Raw genomic sequence first — 13,117 nt, forward strand, 5'->3', positions numbered from 1 at the left:
AACCTACTTTTCTAATCTCATCTCCCACCACTTTGCTATATACATTTTACATTTCAACTAACTAGCCTGTAAAGTACCCCAAATGCTCCCTTATCTATACCTCTGCTCATGTGTGCCCTCCTTGTCAACAATCTTCCCATCACATCCCAGCCCTTGTTTTAAGATCCTCATCCAAGTGTTGCCAAACCAAACTTGGGTCTGCTCATCTGCACCCAGCAAAGCCAATCTACTGACACCAGGTTGTGGTGAAGGAAAGTACAGTGTTTATTGTAAGGAGAACAGACAGCTCTATGCTCAGAAGACCTGAACTCCCCCAAAGTCTTTCAGGGAAGCCTTTTTAAAGGCAAGGTAGAGGAAAGGGTTGAGGGATGCATGGTCAGCTCATGGACATCCTTCTGACTGGTTGGTGGTGAGGTAAATGGGTGGTATTTTGGGAGTCAGCACTGTCTACCATCTGGTTCCAACCGATCTGGGGTCTACGTGCTGGTGGTTAGCACGCAGTAGACTTCTTCTACCTGGTGGGGGGTTTAGTATCTATAAAACAACTCACAGATATGGCTCAGAATATTATCTATAGCCCTTGAAGGGCAACTAAAGGTCCTTGACTTTGTTCTATGGTTAAACTATTATTATTTTGTTTTGTTTGACTGTTTTCCTTTGTCTCTGCATTTTCTCACTTCTCAGATTAAATTTGCTCTTTGGAACTCAGGGAAGGCCTAGGAGGCTACAGCTTTTCCACAAACAACAGGTGGGGGACATGGGCGGTGGGAGTCTATCCCCAGGAAGCCCCCACTGGGTCCTGCTCAGTTCCATATGTACCAGGCACTATTGGGGGTGGAAGAAGGCTTAAATCACATTACCTGCCCTCAGTGAGTTAGAGTCTATGTGGAGAGCTAAGTAATACAGGTGTCTGTAACAAATCCCTTGTTCTTCATTCCACAAACTTACTCTTATGCCAGTTTTCCTATTCCAGTTAAAGACACTTCTATTCTCCCAGTTGCTTGGGTCAAAAACCTTGGGATTCTTCTTGATTCTTCTCTCTCTAGCTCCACACCATTCAGAATGCACATATGTTTAATTGATCAGCAAATCCTCTTAACTATTACCTACTCCAAAGACTGAACAGGTCAGCCTCTGCTATAGATTCACCAGATTATGGTCCAGGTCGCCATTATCTCTTGTTTGCATTATTATAGTAACCTCCTACTTTGTTTCTTTGCTTCCATTTTGCCTTTCCACATGCTCTTCTCCAAATGTAAGAATAAATAAGTCAGTTATTTCCTTCATAGAGTTTACAATCGGTGGAGCCTAACTCTTAATTAACACGAACATTTATTCATTCACCTTAGAGCACCCCATTCTTCAATGTCCTGGATTAAGCCAATCTCCCAGTATCCCTTAGAGATGCTTACAACAGAAAGCCCCAAAATCTAGGGGGGCAAAGTTTAGAGTTCGTCACAGTTGAGAGATTACTGTTGAAGAAAACTAAGGAAGAAGAAGTAAGGTAATAGAAAGTGGCAGGAAAAAAATGGGCTTTAGAGTCAGACAGACCTAAGGATGAACTCTGAATCTGACACTTATTAATTCCACGACTTGAACAGCAGTCAACCATGGAGTAAACATGATGTTGATAATGATATCAGTAATAATATGGGGCACTTGCAACTTACCCAAGCTAATCAATGCTGGTCTGTCTGACTCTAAAAACCACTCTCAATTGATTTAGTGAAATGACATGATAGAGTTGAGGGAAGAGAAACTGACAATGTGGAAAATATATTTATAAATATATTTGATGAGACATTCAAGATGTACTATCTCTTCAGCATTAGAGTATCTCGTGTATAAGACGCCATTTTTGTTTTCTTCCTAGTCATTATTTGGGATCAAAATATTGCACAACTCCAAAGGTCACCAACTGCATTACAATCTATAAGTTTAAGTGATGGAGTCACAGGTATCTTTAGTCAACCAACAGCAGCTATAGTCACAAAGTAAAAGATCTTCCCAAAAAAAAAAAAAAAAAACTGTCCTGAAAGGACCACCGGTTACAAATTGGTCTTTTTCATCCATACCCACACTCACGAGGATCACTCTGTAGAGGTGAATTTGCTAAACTACCGAGGTGTCAAATGTAGCCGTCGTTGAATCTCCTTCCTAAGCTGGGACTGCATTGAGGCTACCTGCTGCTGGGTGAGGGCCTTGTCACACGTCTGGTAAGTCAATCGATAGCAGAGGCTGACCTGTTCAGTCTTTGGATGCTGAAAACGGCTAAGGAATCGTATGGATATGACAGTGTCCTGGGACACTGCTCGGGCCACAGTGTGAAACTCTACTTCATCAAATCTTTTCTTTTCATCTATCCAAAAACTAATATCGTGTACATAGTGTGGAGGATGTAGGGAATAGCTTTTAAAGGGTTCTATTTTCCCAGGGACAAAATTCTTCAGGAAACGGGTATCAAAGGTCCACAACATCCTCCAATCAGAGATACCCCAGACAAGCATGGCCAACAGGTCCAAGTTCACAGACACACACACAAAACACTGGTCTTTGTGTATAGCGCTTGTAGCAGATGTGGTGACAGACCCAATAGTCAGATCCTTGACACAATCTGGGCCAAAACTATGAGACTTCACATTAATCACATAATCTTTCCTATTTGGTTGAAAGACGAATTCTACTGAACTGCTCCGCTTAGAGCCCTCCAGCAACGTCTGGCTCAGAAGGCTATCTAGAATGCACTTCAGGTGGTCCAGTAGTGACCGAAGACAGCCATCCTTCAGATTTTTATTAAACCCAAGGATAAATAAAGTCTCATGAAATGCTGGCATTGTGAAGGGTGAGATGCAGCACTTCTGAAAGACAGGTCCACTAAGGATGTGCACAGAGCCTGAGAGGAAGTCTGGTGCTTGGATTACAGCCTGAACATGAACTAGAAGAGAAGGTCTAAGGCAGACCTTGGCTTGGCCGGAGATTCCATTGTGAGCTTCTTCCGTACTGTCTGTAAGGCTCTTGGGAAGGCTAAGTTCTGAAAATGACACTAGAAAGTCCTCCATGTCTTGTGTTGTGCCACCAGTCAGGGACTCAGCATTTGAGTTATCTTCACAGAGACTAATCCAAAAGGCAGCTGATAGGATGTCATAGTTGCAGGAAGTAAGAACACTGGTGCCTCCCTGTGGCAGCAAAGGGGAGGAACACTTGAGCCGTTTTAGAGGGAAAGCTTTCCCCAATTCACCAATGAGTTTCTCATTTATGGTTTTGACAGGATGACATGAAGGTGCTTCTAGGAAACCCCTGTTTAAACACACACAAAAATGAATTTCTTAACTTCAAATTATAAATATAATGTAGCTAAAATCAAAAGCACAAATAGCTGTGTAGAAAAGAATTATCCTTAAGTTGATCCATAAAGGAAACAGAGAAATCACCTACCATAAAAACAGATATCATGTGTTTCAGGATTCTGATAGCCTACAATATTCCAGAAAACATGACAATTTTTCTTTCTAAAGAGGCTTGTGTAGGCCAGACTGACAAGTATTCACAGCACAAGATCATTAATAATTCATGTAGCACGCATTCAGTATATAATATGGTTGCCTGATTATCAAGCCAATCAGGATACAGCTAGAGATAGAAGTGAATTCTGGTAAAATCAGGTTACCTGTTCAGTTTTCCTACAAGTACTTCTGGTTCTAGAAAAGAAAACCACTGGTCACCCAGTTTGATCCTGGAGATTCTTGGTTGCAAACCTTCAAAGGGTAAGCTCCGGGTGAAGACATGGTTCAAAGCACCGTCTACATGAAAGGACTTATCTTGACTCCTGGCGAAATAGATACCAATTATGAAATCTGTCATTATTTTTAAAAAGCAAGCATTTCTAGAGACTGACTCAGGAAATTGGCCAAATTTTTTTTTAAAAGAAACTGGCAAGGAAAAAAATTTGTCTATGAGGTTTTTTTAAATCATTTATCATTTATCAAAATGGAACACTACTCAGCCATAAAAAGGAATGAAATAATGTCATTTGAGCAACATGGATGGACCTAGAGATTATCATACTAAGTAAGTCAAAGACAAATATCATATTATAGCACTTATATGTGGCATTGAAAAAAATGATACAAATGAACATATTTACAAAACAGAAAGAGATTCATAGACATAGGAAACAAACTTATAGTTACAGGGGGAAAAGAGGGGAGGGAGGGATAAATTGGGAGTTTGGGATTGGCTGATACAAACTACTATGCCCAGAGTAGATAACAAGGTCCTACTGTAAAAAATAATCATAATAATCATAATAATAAAGCATTAAGAACAAATACTTCATAAAATAAGGCTGAGTAATGAGACATAGCAGAACATGGTTACATATTAAAAAGTATATTTTTAATTAAAATCTATCTGTACATGTAGGGCAACAAATTGCAGATTCTATAGAAAAGTGCAAATGAGCAGGACTTTTCTCAAAAATATTAAAATTGGATGCATTCCATGTGCCTCAGATTTCACGAATATTAGATTACATGAAAGATGAAAAAGGCTTATGTCTCTGTTATTATTTACCTATATCCAGTGCACTTGTACCCTGACACAGCCTCACAGCTGAAGGGATGCACATCACTTAAGATGAATCCCCCCAGAGCTGCCATGGCAACCACTTGCCAACTGTTGTGCCATTCTCTCATGGGCTTATCAGCAGGAGTCCCACCTTGTCCTCTACACAGTGCCACGTGGACTTCTCCTTCCTCTGCAAGAACATCCGCACAGCTGATGGGGAGAGGGGAACACCGACCATTTATCAGAAACAAACAGAAATTACCACGGGAGTTAGCACTATATACACGGTTTGGCTGTGAAATAATTTAAGTCCAATCATACCGATTTGCAAAGGTCTATTAGACTTTAAACATGCAAAGAAAGCAGCTGGAAGTAAAAAAGAATTTAAATTCAGTGCTCAACTCATAACTGATTACTAATGACTGACCAGAGTGTTACCCAGCTTTGTATTTGCCTTGTTCATCTATATGTCATTGAAAAGTCAATGTCTGTAAAGTTCCTACATGTGATTCAGTGACTGAGCTGTCCTTCCACATTTAGAAAGTTGTTCTTTTCACTCCCCTCCTGCCCAGTAAAATTCTATCCATACTTCAAATACTAACTTAAAATACTGCCTCTGTGAAAAGTTCCCTGACAACTATGAGCCAAAGAGACCTCCAATAATATCACGTTTTGGTATAATAGTGTAAAGCACTTTTAAGTTCACAATTTTATGAGGTAGTTACTGCTAATATCTTCAGCTTATGGATGAGGAAGCAAAAGCAGTTAAAGATTAAGTATATGTAATCACAAAAATCACAAACTATCAAGTGGTGAGTGGGGAATTGAATCCAGTTTGTCTCCTAAAACCATGCTCTTAGCCATTAGACTATACTGGCTACCATTACTTTGTATTATCACAAATAGGAGATCCTCCCTTTGCGGGCCCAAGAGTACATTATTTGTACTTTTATTTAGCATTCAGGGTTAAATGTCTTCCTTTCCAGTTAGATTGCAGGTTCCTTTGGAGCTTTACATTCTCTCTAAATCGATCATTACAACTTACACACGTATGCCCTATTTCCCAAACTAACGTGTTTGAGGGCAGTAACCATGTAATGTACATCTTAAACATTTTGCTTGTGAATGAGCGCCCTTCCTCACCTCTGGAAAAACTTGGCAAGCAGTTCCCTGTTCTTAGCTACTCCAGCTTTGCGTCCACAGTGCGGAAAGTTAAAATAAATTCGATCAAATTCTCTGTCGTGCAGTTCAAAAGCATCTGCCAGCTGGGTGCAGTCCACACCAAAACGTACCTCGGTCCCTGACACCAAATAGAGACAAAAGGCTGTCTTAAGATCTAGAACGTGAGAAAGCCCGTCCCCAACCTGAATCGTGCAAAACAACCCAGGTCTAGGCACACAGCGGGTTGTCTGTAGATGTCCGTGGGAAGATAAAGAGCAATCCCTACGTTCCCAGATTCCGCACGTGCCCACCCTCCCACTTAGGGCGGTGCCGGCAGCGGGGCGGGGCCTCGCGGGGGCTGGGCCCTCGCAGGGGGTGGGCCTTGCTACCTCGCTCGCGCAGGCGCTGCAGGTTCTCCCGGACCAGCCGAGACCCGGCGAGGTCGGCCGGGCGCTGGAGGCAGGTGGCGGTTAACCTGGTGCTGGGATCCAGGGTCTCGCTCAGAGCGGCGGCGAAGGAGAAGTTCCCCTCCCCGACCAACAGGAGGCGCCGCGGGGCCATGGCCTCAGCGTGCTCCCTGCCCGCGTTCTCGGAGGCGCTCTTTTTTTACGTCACTTCCTCCACCGATCTCTTGCCGGCCCCCTGTTCGCCGGTCGCTGATTGATGGCTCACCACAGGGCACGGTGGTTTTGACAAACCCGAGCAGCGACAGCCTAGGATGAAAATAGCCATGAGTGCAAAAGCGAGACGCCGACCACCCCTTACCCTCAGTAACTCACCCTTTCAAGAATGTTCAAATAAATGCCTTTGAGCCCGAGGGCTCGACTTCGTCACACTTGCATGAGGTCACAAGCAGTCACTAGCGCGAAGGGCCAGGCCGAGGGTGAGGCGAGTTCTAAGCGAAGGAAGCAGGGCCGGGCTAAGGCCACGGAGAGGCCGTGTCCTGCCTGTTCCTGTCACAGAGGATTTTGTAACAGCCTTCATTTCACGCGAAATGGCTGCCACCCATTGCCTCTATTCGGAGTTTCTGCAGGTGCTTCTATCTCCTACCTTGTGTTCATTACAGAAATAGTGAGTGTGTGTTATGTGCCAGGCCAATGTGACGGCGATTAATCTGGAGGAACAAGATGTGGCCTATGATTTCACTGAGCGTGTAGTCTGGTGGAGTATACATAGCAAATGAGGCGATTCTGATTTGGTGTGATGCAGCGCTGAGTGGAGTAGTTCAGGATGCTGTGGGAGTGCACCGAAGGGGAACCTCACCAAGTTTAGGGGTGAAGTGGAAAATTTTCCTGGATGAAGTGCACCTGAGTTGAAAGCGAAGGGGGGCGGTGGGAGGTATCATATTACCTGAGTCAAGAGGAGTGAAGAGGCAGAAGGAGCAATATATGCAAAAGCATGATGGAGAGACAGAATAGCAAGTCTGACTGAATGTAGTTGAGGGGAGAGTGGATAACAAATGAGACTGAGAAGTTAAGCAAGTCATACAGGGATTGTAAGCCATTTTAACAGCCTGAATCTTACCCTGGAAACAGTGGCCAGCCACTGAAAGATTTTAAATGGGAAGGTGGCACAACCAGATTTTCATTTTCAAAAATTCTGCTTTCCTATGGAGAAAGGATAAGAGAAGAACAAGGCTGGTGGCAAGGCGGTCAGATAGGAGGCTACTGCAGGAATGGAGACTTGGGCTAATAGTGATCCGAATTGGAACTTGTTGGTGGAGATGGAGGGTAGTGGACTGATTCAAAACTCAGCAAGACCTACGGATTGAATGGATGTAAACAACTGAAAGAGAAATCAGAGTCAAGATAAGCCCCAGGTTTCAGACTTGGACAACTGAGTGGGTAGTGATATCTGTCCTTACAGGCCCAGGGACAGTGTCATCTTGGTCTGCAGTCTGAGTACAGCTTGCTGGACTTTGTGGGACCAGCAGCTCTTTAGTCATCATGCTGTTTGTTGACATCAGTGCATGTATCTATCTTCACAAAGGCACATGGTGTGAGGGCAGTTACCTTTAAACCTACAGTATTGGCTTTGTCTCTACCTGTGGAAAGGTGGGTGGGTGGTGACTCCCAAATCATGGCCACCTGGTGATCTGGATAATTTATACTCTTTCTTTGCTTGGAGAACTGGGAGGGCCAGGTTTGGTGACATCTCTTCCATTAAAGAACATGGAACGACAGAGTAAGGTCTTCTGTCACTCTACTACAAAATCTTCATACAACACAAGCTCCTCAGTTTCAAATAACTCATCTTCAGGAAAGGTATTGTCTTGCTCCTAAGCCAAGGGACCAGACTCATCTTTTAGAAAAAAATTAAAATGGTTAGGCTTTTGATTCTCTACAAAAAACTGAAATTCAGGCATTGATCATCTTGTCTGTGCAAAGTACTGTTGTTTGGGAGGGGAGGCAGAAGGAGAGAATGTGGTAACAAATAAGACACAGATCCTGTCCTCAAGGACTGCATGGTTCAGCATAAGAGATTTGACACTTATTTGAAGAACTCTAACATATGGTACAAAGTTATAAATATAGAAAGATATGAACATAAAGTTCTGTGTGAGACATGTGAGAGAGAAGTTAACTTGAGGGAAGGCATCATGAAAAGGGAATGCCACATCGTGAGAAGAGGCATTTGAGCTGGGCCCAGAAGGAAGGAAATTATCATTTATTGATCATTTATTGTATTATCCAGTTATCCAGCTCTCACTTCTCCCTGTTGACTATAGCAATACTCTTAGTCCTTAAATTCCTCCATCTCAAAATTACTGGAATATTTACCTAGTTCTCAATATAGTATTGGGGGTACTGAAGTTCTGTCTTTTTGAGATGGAAGGAGCATTTAATCTATATAGTCATCTGCTACTGCTGATTGAAAGGGTTGATCAAAGGATTCATGGACTTGGAGAGAAAGAAACAGAATCACGACAATTAATTATGAGGAAAGCCTAGATCCTCAGAAGGTGTGCTTATGTTCTGCTTGGCTAAGGGTGAGTAAGGGATGCCTTTTCTGCTCTCTGATTTGTGCCACAGTCTTTTCTGTTCTCGCCTTTTCCCAGAGACAGTTCCTCGCCTGCTTCCTTACAAACCCACACTGTGGCAGCCTCATTAATGCAGATGGCCATGCTGAAGTGTGGACAGATTGGAATGATATGTCCAAGTTTTTCCAGTATGGTTGGAGATGTACCACCAATGAGGATGCCTATTCGAACCGTACCCTGATGGGCAACTGGAACCAGGAAAGATATGATCTGAGGAATATTGTGCAGCCCAAACCCTTGCCTTCCCAGGTAATTGAACTTCCTTGTCTTTGTTTCCTTCTGTTAGTATGTATGTGTGTGTGTGTGTGTGTGTGTGTGTGTGTGTGTGTGTGTGTGTGTGTGTGTGTGTGTATATATATATATCAGTGGCCATTTGAGAGGCAGGAATCCGATAACTTCCAATGTGAGATCTCTCAGGCTTCTCTTCAGTGAAGTGGTTAGGGGAGGGCAGCTGTCCTCAGCTGGAACCCCTCTCCCACTTTACTATCAAGTTGAATATTTTATTATTGTAAGGTAATAAAAGGATGGGTAGCAGGCTTTTCCTCTTGCTTCTCTTGGACCTCATTCATCTACAGAAATATATATATAAAAGGTCTTCTGAGTCAGGCTAGCTTCTCCCCTGGTCTCTGTCTACCTAGACTTGTCATTTATCTGCATCGTGCCCTTAAATCTCCTAAATAGACAAACAAAGGATGTGAAAGTTAGTAGGATACTGACTAACGACACATAGACCTCTCGGCCATCTAAAATGTGACAGAGCCTGTTAGGATTCATGTCACTGTGCCCTTTATTTCCCAATATTGGTTATAGACTCCTGTGTTTTCAATCTATTACTTTTTCTTTCCAGTTTGGACACTACTTTGAAACTACATATGACACAAGCTACAACAGCAAAATGCCTCTTTCAACCCATAGTAGGTGGATGATTCTTTTTACTTCTTTTATTCTCAGGATCTAACTCAGTGCTTGGAACATAGAAGGAACTCAAATAAGAATGAATTAAATAAGTGAATAAGTAAATGAATGAGTGAATGATTTCTCAATTTTCACAGCCACTGTCTGTTTCCCTCAGAAATAAGAGTGAGATTGCTTACTAAGACTCCTCTTTTCTCTTCCCTCAGGATTTAAGCGAGAGCCTCACTGGTTTCCAGGACATCAACCTGAGCTGGATCCCCCTCCGTACAAATGCACAGAGAAGTCAGCTTACACGAGGAGCTATTCAAAACCTCAAGTCGAGCATCGCTCTGTGTGTGTGTGTCATCCTCATAAATGTCAATTTCAGGGTCTAGGATTCTAAGAAAGAATACAAAGGTTCATTTTTCCGGTGTAGATTATAGGAAGGAGCACATTCTAAGCACAACTAAGAATTTAGCTGACTGTAGCACAGTTTTACTCTCTGAATAAATAAAGCACAAAAAATATTCTCTATCCCCCACTTTTTAAATTGAAGTATAGTTGATTTACAGTGTTGTGGCTGGTGTACAGCATAGTGATTCAGTTATATATATATATATAAACTGAATATATATATTCAGTTTTTTATATATATATTCAGTTTTATGTATATATATAAATATATTCTTTTTCATATATCTGTTTTTTTAAACCAAGATTTAAATGTCAAATTTAAGTTAATTATATCTACTGTTAGGTCTATATTGAGCATGGATTTTTCTATTTCTGCAAAAAGCATCACTGAGATATTCATAAGAATTCCATTGAATCGGTAGATCACTTTAGCAATACTGGTATCTTAACAATATTGTTTTCTAATCCATTTGTGTCTTCTTTAATTTATTTTAGCAATGCCTTATAGTTTTTAGTGTACAAGTGTTTTTGCCTCCTTAGTTAAGTTAATTCCTATGTATTTTATATGTTTTGATGCTACCATGAATGGAATTGTTTTCTTAATTCCCTTTCTGGATTGTTCATTGTTAGTGTATAGAAATGCAACTGATTTTTGTGTGTTGGTTTTATATCCTGCAGTGTTGCTGAACTTGTTTGTTAATTCTAATGATTTTTTTTTTTTTTTGGTGAAATCTCTAGGGTTTTCTACATGTAGTATGTCTTTTGTAAATATAGTTTTACTTTTTCCTTTCCAATTTGGATACTTTTTTTTTTCTTGTCTAATTGCTCTAGCTAGAACTTGCAATAATATATTGACTATAAGTGGTAAAAGTGGACATCCTTGTCTTGACCCTAGTCTTAGAGGAAAGGCTTTCAGTCTTACCATTGAGTATGACGTTAGCTGTGCATTTTTCATATATGATCTTTATTATTCTGATCCAATTTCCTGATACCTACAATTGAATTCATAATCTTCTGTCTCAAATTTTTTCCTTCTTATGTATTTCATATCTTGGTGAACTTTTTTTTTTATGTATCTTAACCACTCTTTCTTATTTTTAGTATTGTATATTACATAATAAGTTCACACGATTGTCAAAAACAGAAACGAAGGAATTATTTTGAATCCCCCTTTCTCATCCTCCCCATTCAAACAGATACCAAGCCCTATAAATTCTATCTCCAGGTTCTGTCTTGATTATGCCCCTCTTTTGTGCATCTCTGTTATTTTTGCTGTATTCCACTTTCCCATTATTTCTTACCCAGTCTCCTGCAATACCCTTTTGGTTGGTGTCTCTATTTTCCATTTTGGTCCCTACTTACCAATCACTGTATTGTTCCCAGACTGAGTCTAAAAATGCAGAGTTGATCATGCTACTCATTTGGTTAAAACCTTTCACTGGCTTCTATAGCCTTCAAAATAAATTCCAAACTCCTTAGCAGAAACCCTTTCTAACTCTTGCCTCATCTCCCACATTTCCTCTCATGTGTCTAGTGCTCCGTCCAAACATAAATACCTGGGCACTTCAAGCTGTTCCCCCTTCTGGATGCATTTTCTTCCCTCTTCACCTTGCTGAGTCCTATAAACCATTAAGAATTCAGATACCCACTAGAATGACTATAATCAAAAAGATAAATGATGATAACTGTTAGCGAAGATATCAAGAAACTGGAACCTTCGTACACCACTGGTGGGAATTTTAAATGGCAACTGCTTTGGAAAACAGTCTGACAGTACCTCAAAAGGCTAGACAGAGTGTTACCAAAGGGTCCAGCAATTAATTCCACTGCTAGATATACACTCAAGAAAAATGAAAAGATAAGTCCACACAAAAACTGGTCCATGAGTGTTCATGGCAGCATTATTCATAATAGACAAAAAGTGGAAGTAACCCAGATGTCCATCAACTGATGAATGGGGGAATAAAATACAGTAGATCCATGTAATAAAATATGATTTGGCAATAAAAAGAAGTGAAGTACTGATACATGTAACCACATGGAGGAAACTTTAAAACATTCTGCTCAATGAATGAAGCTAGTCACAAAGGCCCCCATATTGTATGATTCCATTCATATGAAATATCTAAAATAAGCAAACCTATAGAGACAGAAAGTAGAATGGCGATTGCCTAGCATTGAGGGGTGGGCATTGGAAGGTGATAACTAATGGGTGTAAGTTATCTTCTTGGCTAGTGAAATGTCCTAAAATTAATTGTGGTAATAGATGTACAACTCCATAAATATAAATAAAAACCATTAAGTTGTATACTTTCAGTGGATGAATAGTGTAGTAAGTGAATGGTATCTCAATAAAACTGTTAAAAAATTAATCAGGCAGAACAATCTCCAGGATTCCTTCCATGTCCAGAGTAGGTATTTCTCTTAAGGATCCTCATATCAGACATTTTGAATGGACATTGTAACATCTTGAAAAAGTGTCTTAGAATTTTAGAATTGTCTTTTTACTTGTCTGTTCTTCTGCTCAATTCTTAATTGTGTTAGGACAGAAAACATATATTATTTTTGTAGCTGGCACATAGTAGGCACTCAAGTAACTGTTGAGTGAATAGTCATTGTAAATCTTCAGAAGAAAGATCAAATCTGGTGCAAAATTCAAATAAAATGTGAAGTATAAAATAGAATTTTTCTAAGCATGAAAATCTGTATCATTCCCAAACCCTTAGGCAAAACATCCGTTTGGTTTCTAAGCGTTACATCTTACTGAAATTATGTGTGTGGACTGTACGTATATTTCCCAGATTTATTCTTTAAAAAATGATAGTTTTAAAAGGGTAAAGCACTGACCATCACATTCTCATACTCCAACATCCAGAGGAAGAGAAAAAAATCAATCTCTTTCTGTCTCTGTCTCTCTCTCCATCTCCCTCCTCCATCCCTCCTTCTCTCTCTCTCCCCCACAGTCTTTTTAAAAGGTAAAAGGCTTTTCTAGAAGCATCTCCAGCAAACTTCTCTCCTGTCTCATTGACCGTAATTGGGTTG

General features: G+C 40.7%; 2 protein-coding genes across 3 annotated transcripts; one reads left to right on the forward strand and one right to left on the reverse strand.

Moving 5' to 3' along the window:
* Positions 1–240: 240 nt before the first annotated feature.
* FDXACB1 (ferredoxin-fold anticodon binding domain containing 1) lies at positions 241–6,367 on the reverse strand. Its single transcript, XM_031443748.2, has 5 exons — positions 6,117–6,367; positions 5,710–5,866; positions 4,573–4,776; positions 3,668–3,826; positions 241–3,297 (listed from the first exon to the last, which is right to left on the reverse strand). Exons 1-5 carry the CDS (start codon positions 6,286–6,288, stop codon positions 2,118–2,120), a joined length of 1,872 nt encoding a protein of 623 aa, XP_031299608.1. The 5' UTR covers positions 6,289–6,367; the 3' UTR covers positions 241–2,117.
* Positions 6,360–10,178, forward strand: CFAP68 (cilia and flagella associated protein 68). Of its 2 annotated transcripts, XM_010985974.3 has the most exons (4): positions 6,360–6,760; positions 8,786–9,016; positions 9,615–9,681; positions 9,889–10,178. In XM_010985974.3, the coding sequence occupies exons 1-4, from the start codon at positions 6,722–6,724 to the stop codon at positions 10,062–10,064; spliced, it is 513 nt and encodes a 170-aa protein (XP_010984276.1). In that variant the 5' UTR covers positions 6,360–6,721; the 3' UTR covers positions 10,065–10,178. The 2 variants fall into 2 exon arrangements, with proteins under 2 accessions (XP_010984276.1, XP_031299615.1); XM_031443755.2 differs by lacking the exon at positions 9,615–9,681.
* The last annotated feature ends 2,939 nt before the right edge of the window (positions 10,179–13,117 follow it).

The sequence above is a fragment of the Camelus dromedarius genome, chromosome 34 (assembly GCF_036321535.1).
Source record: "Camelus dromedarius isolate mCamDro1 chromosome 34, mCamDro1.pat, whole genome shotgun sequence".
NCBI classification, from domain to species: Eukaryota; Metazoa; Chordata; class Mammalia; order Artiodactyla; family Camelidae; genus Camelus; species Camelus dromedarius.

What these genes read in the sequence shown, in the direction of transcription:
- CFAP68 (XM_010985974.3), top strand. Translation starts at nt 6,722, where the DNA reads ATGGCTGCCACCCATTGCCTCTATTCGGAGTTTCTGCAG. An exon ending in TCTATTCGGAGTTTCTGCAG is followed by an intron (nt 6,761 to 8,785) that starts GTGCTTCTATCT and finishes GCCTTTTCCCAG; the next exon opens with AGACAGTTCCTCGCCTGCTT. An exon ending in CCAAACCCTTGCCTTCCCAG is followed by an intron (nt 9,017 to 9,614) that starts GTAATTGAACTT and finishes TTTTCTTTCCAG; the next exon opens with TTTGGACACTACTTTGAAAC.
- FDXACB1 (XM_031443748.2), bottom strand. Translation starts at nt 6,288, where the DNA reads ATGGCCCCGCGGCGCCTCCTGTTGGTCGGGGAGGGGAACTTCTCCTTC. An exon ending in GCAGCGCCTGCGCGAGCGAG is followed by an intron (nt 5,867 to 6,116) that starts GTAGCAAGGCCC and finishes ATTTGGTGTCAG; the next exon opens with GGACCGAGGTACGTTTTGGT. An exon ending in CTTGTAGGAAAACTGAACAG is followed by an intron (nt 3,298 to 3,667) that starts GTAACCTGATTT and finishes GTGTTTAAACAG; the next exon opens with GGGTTTCCTAGAAGCACCTT.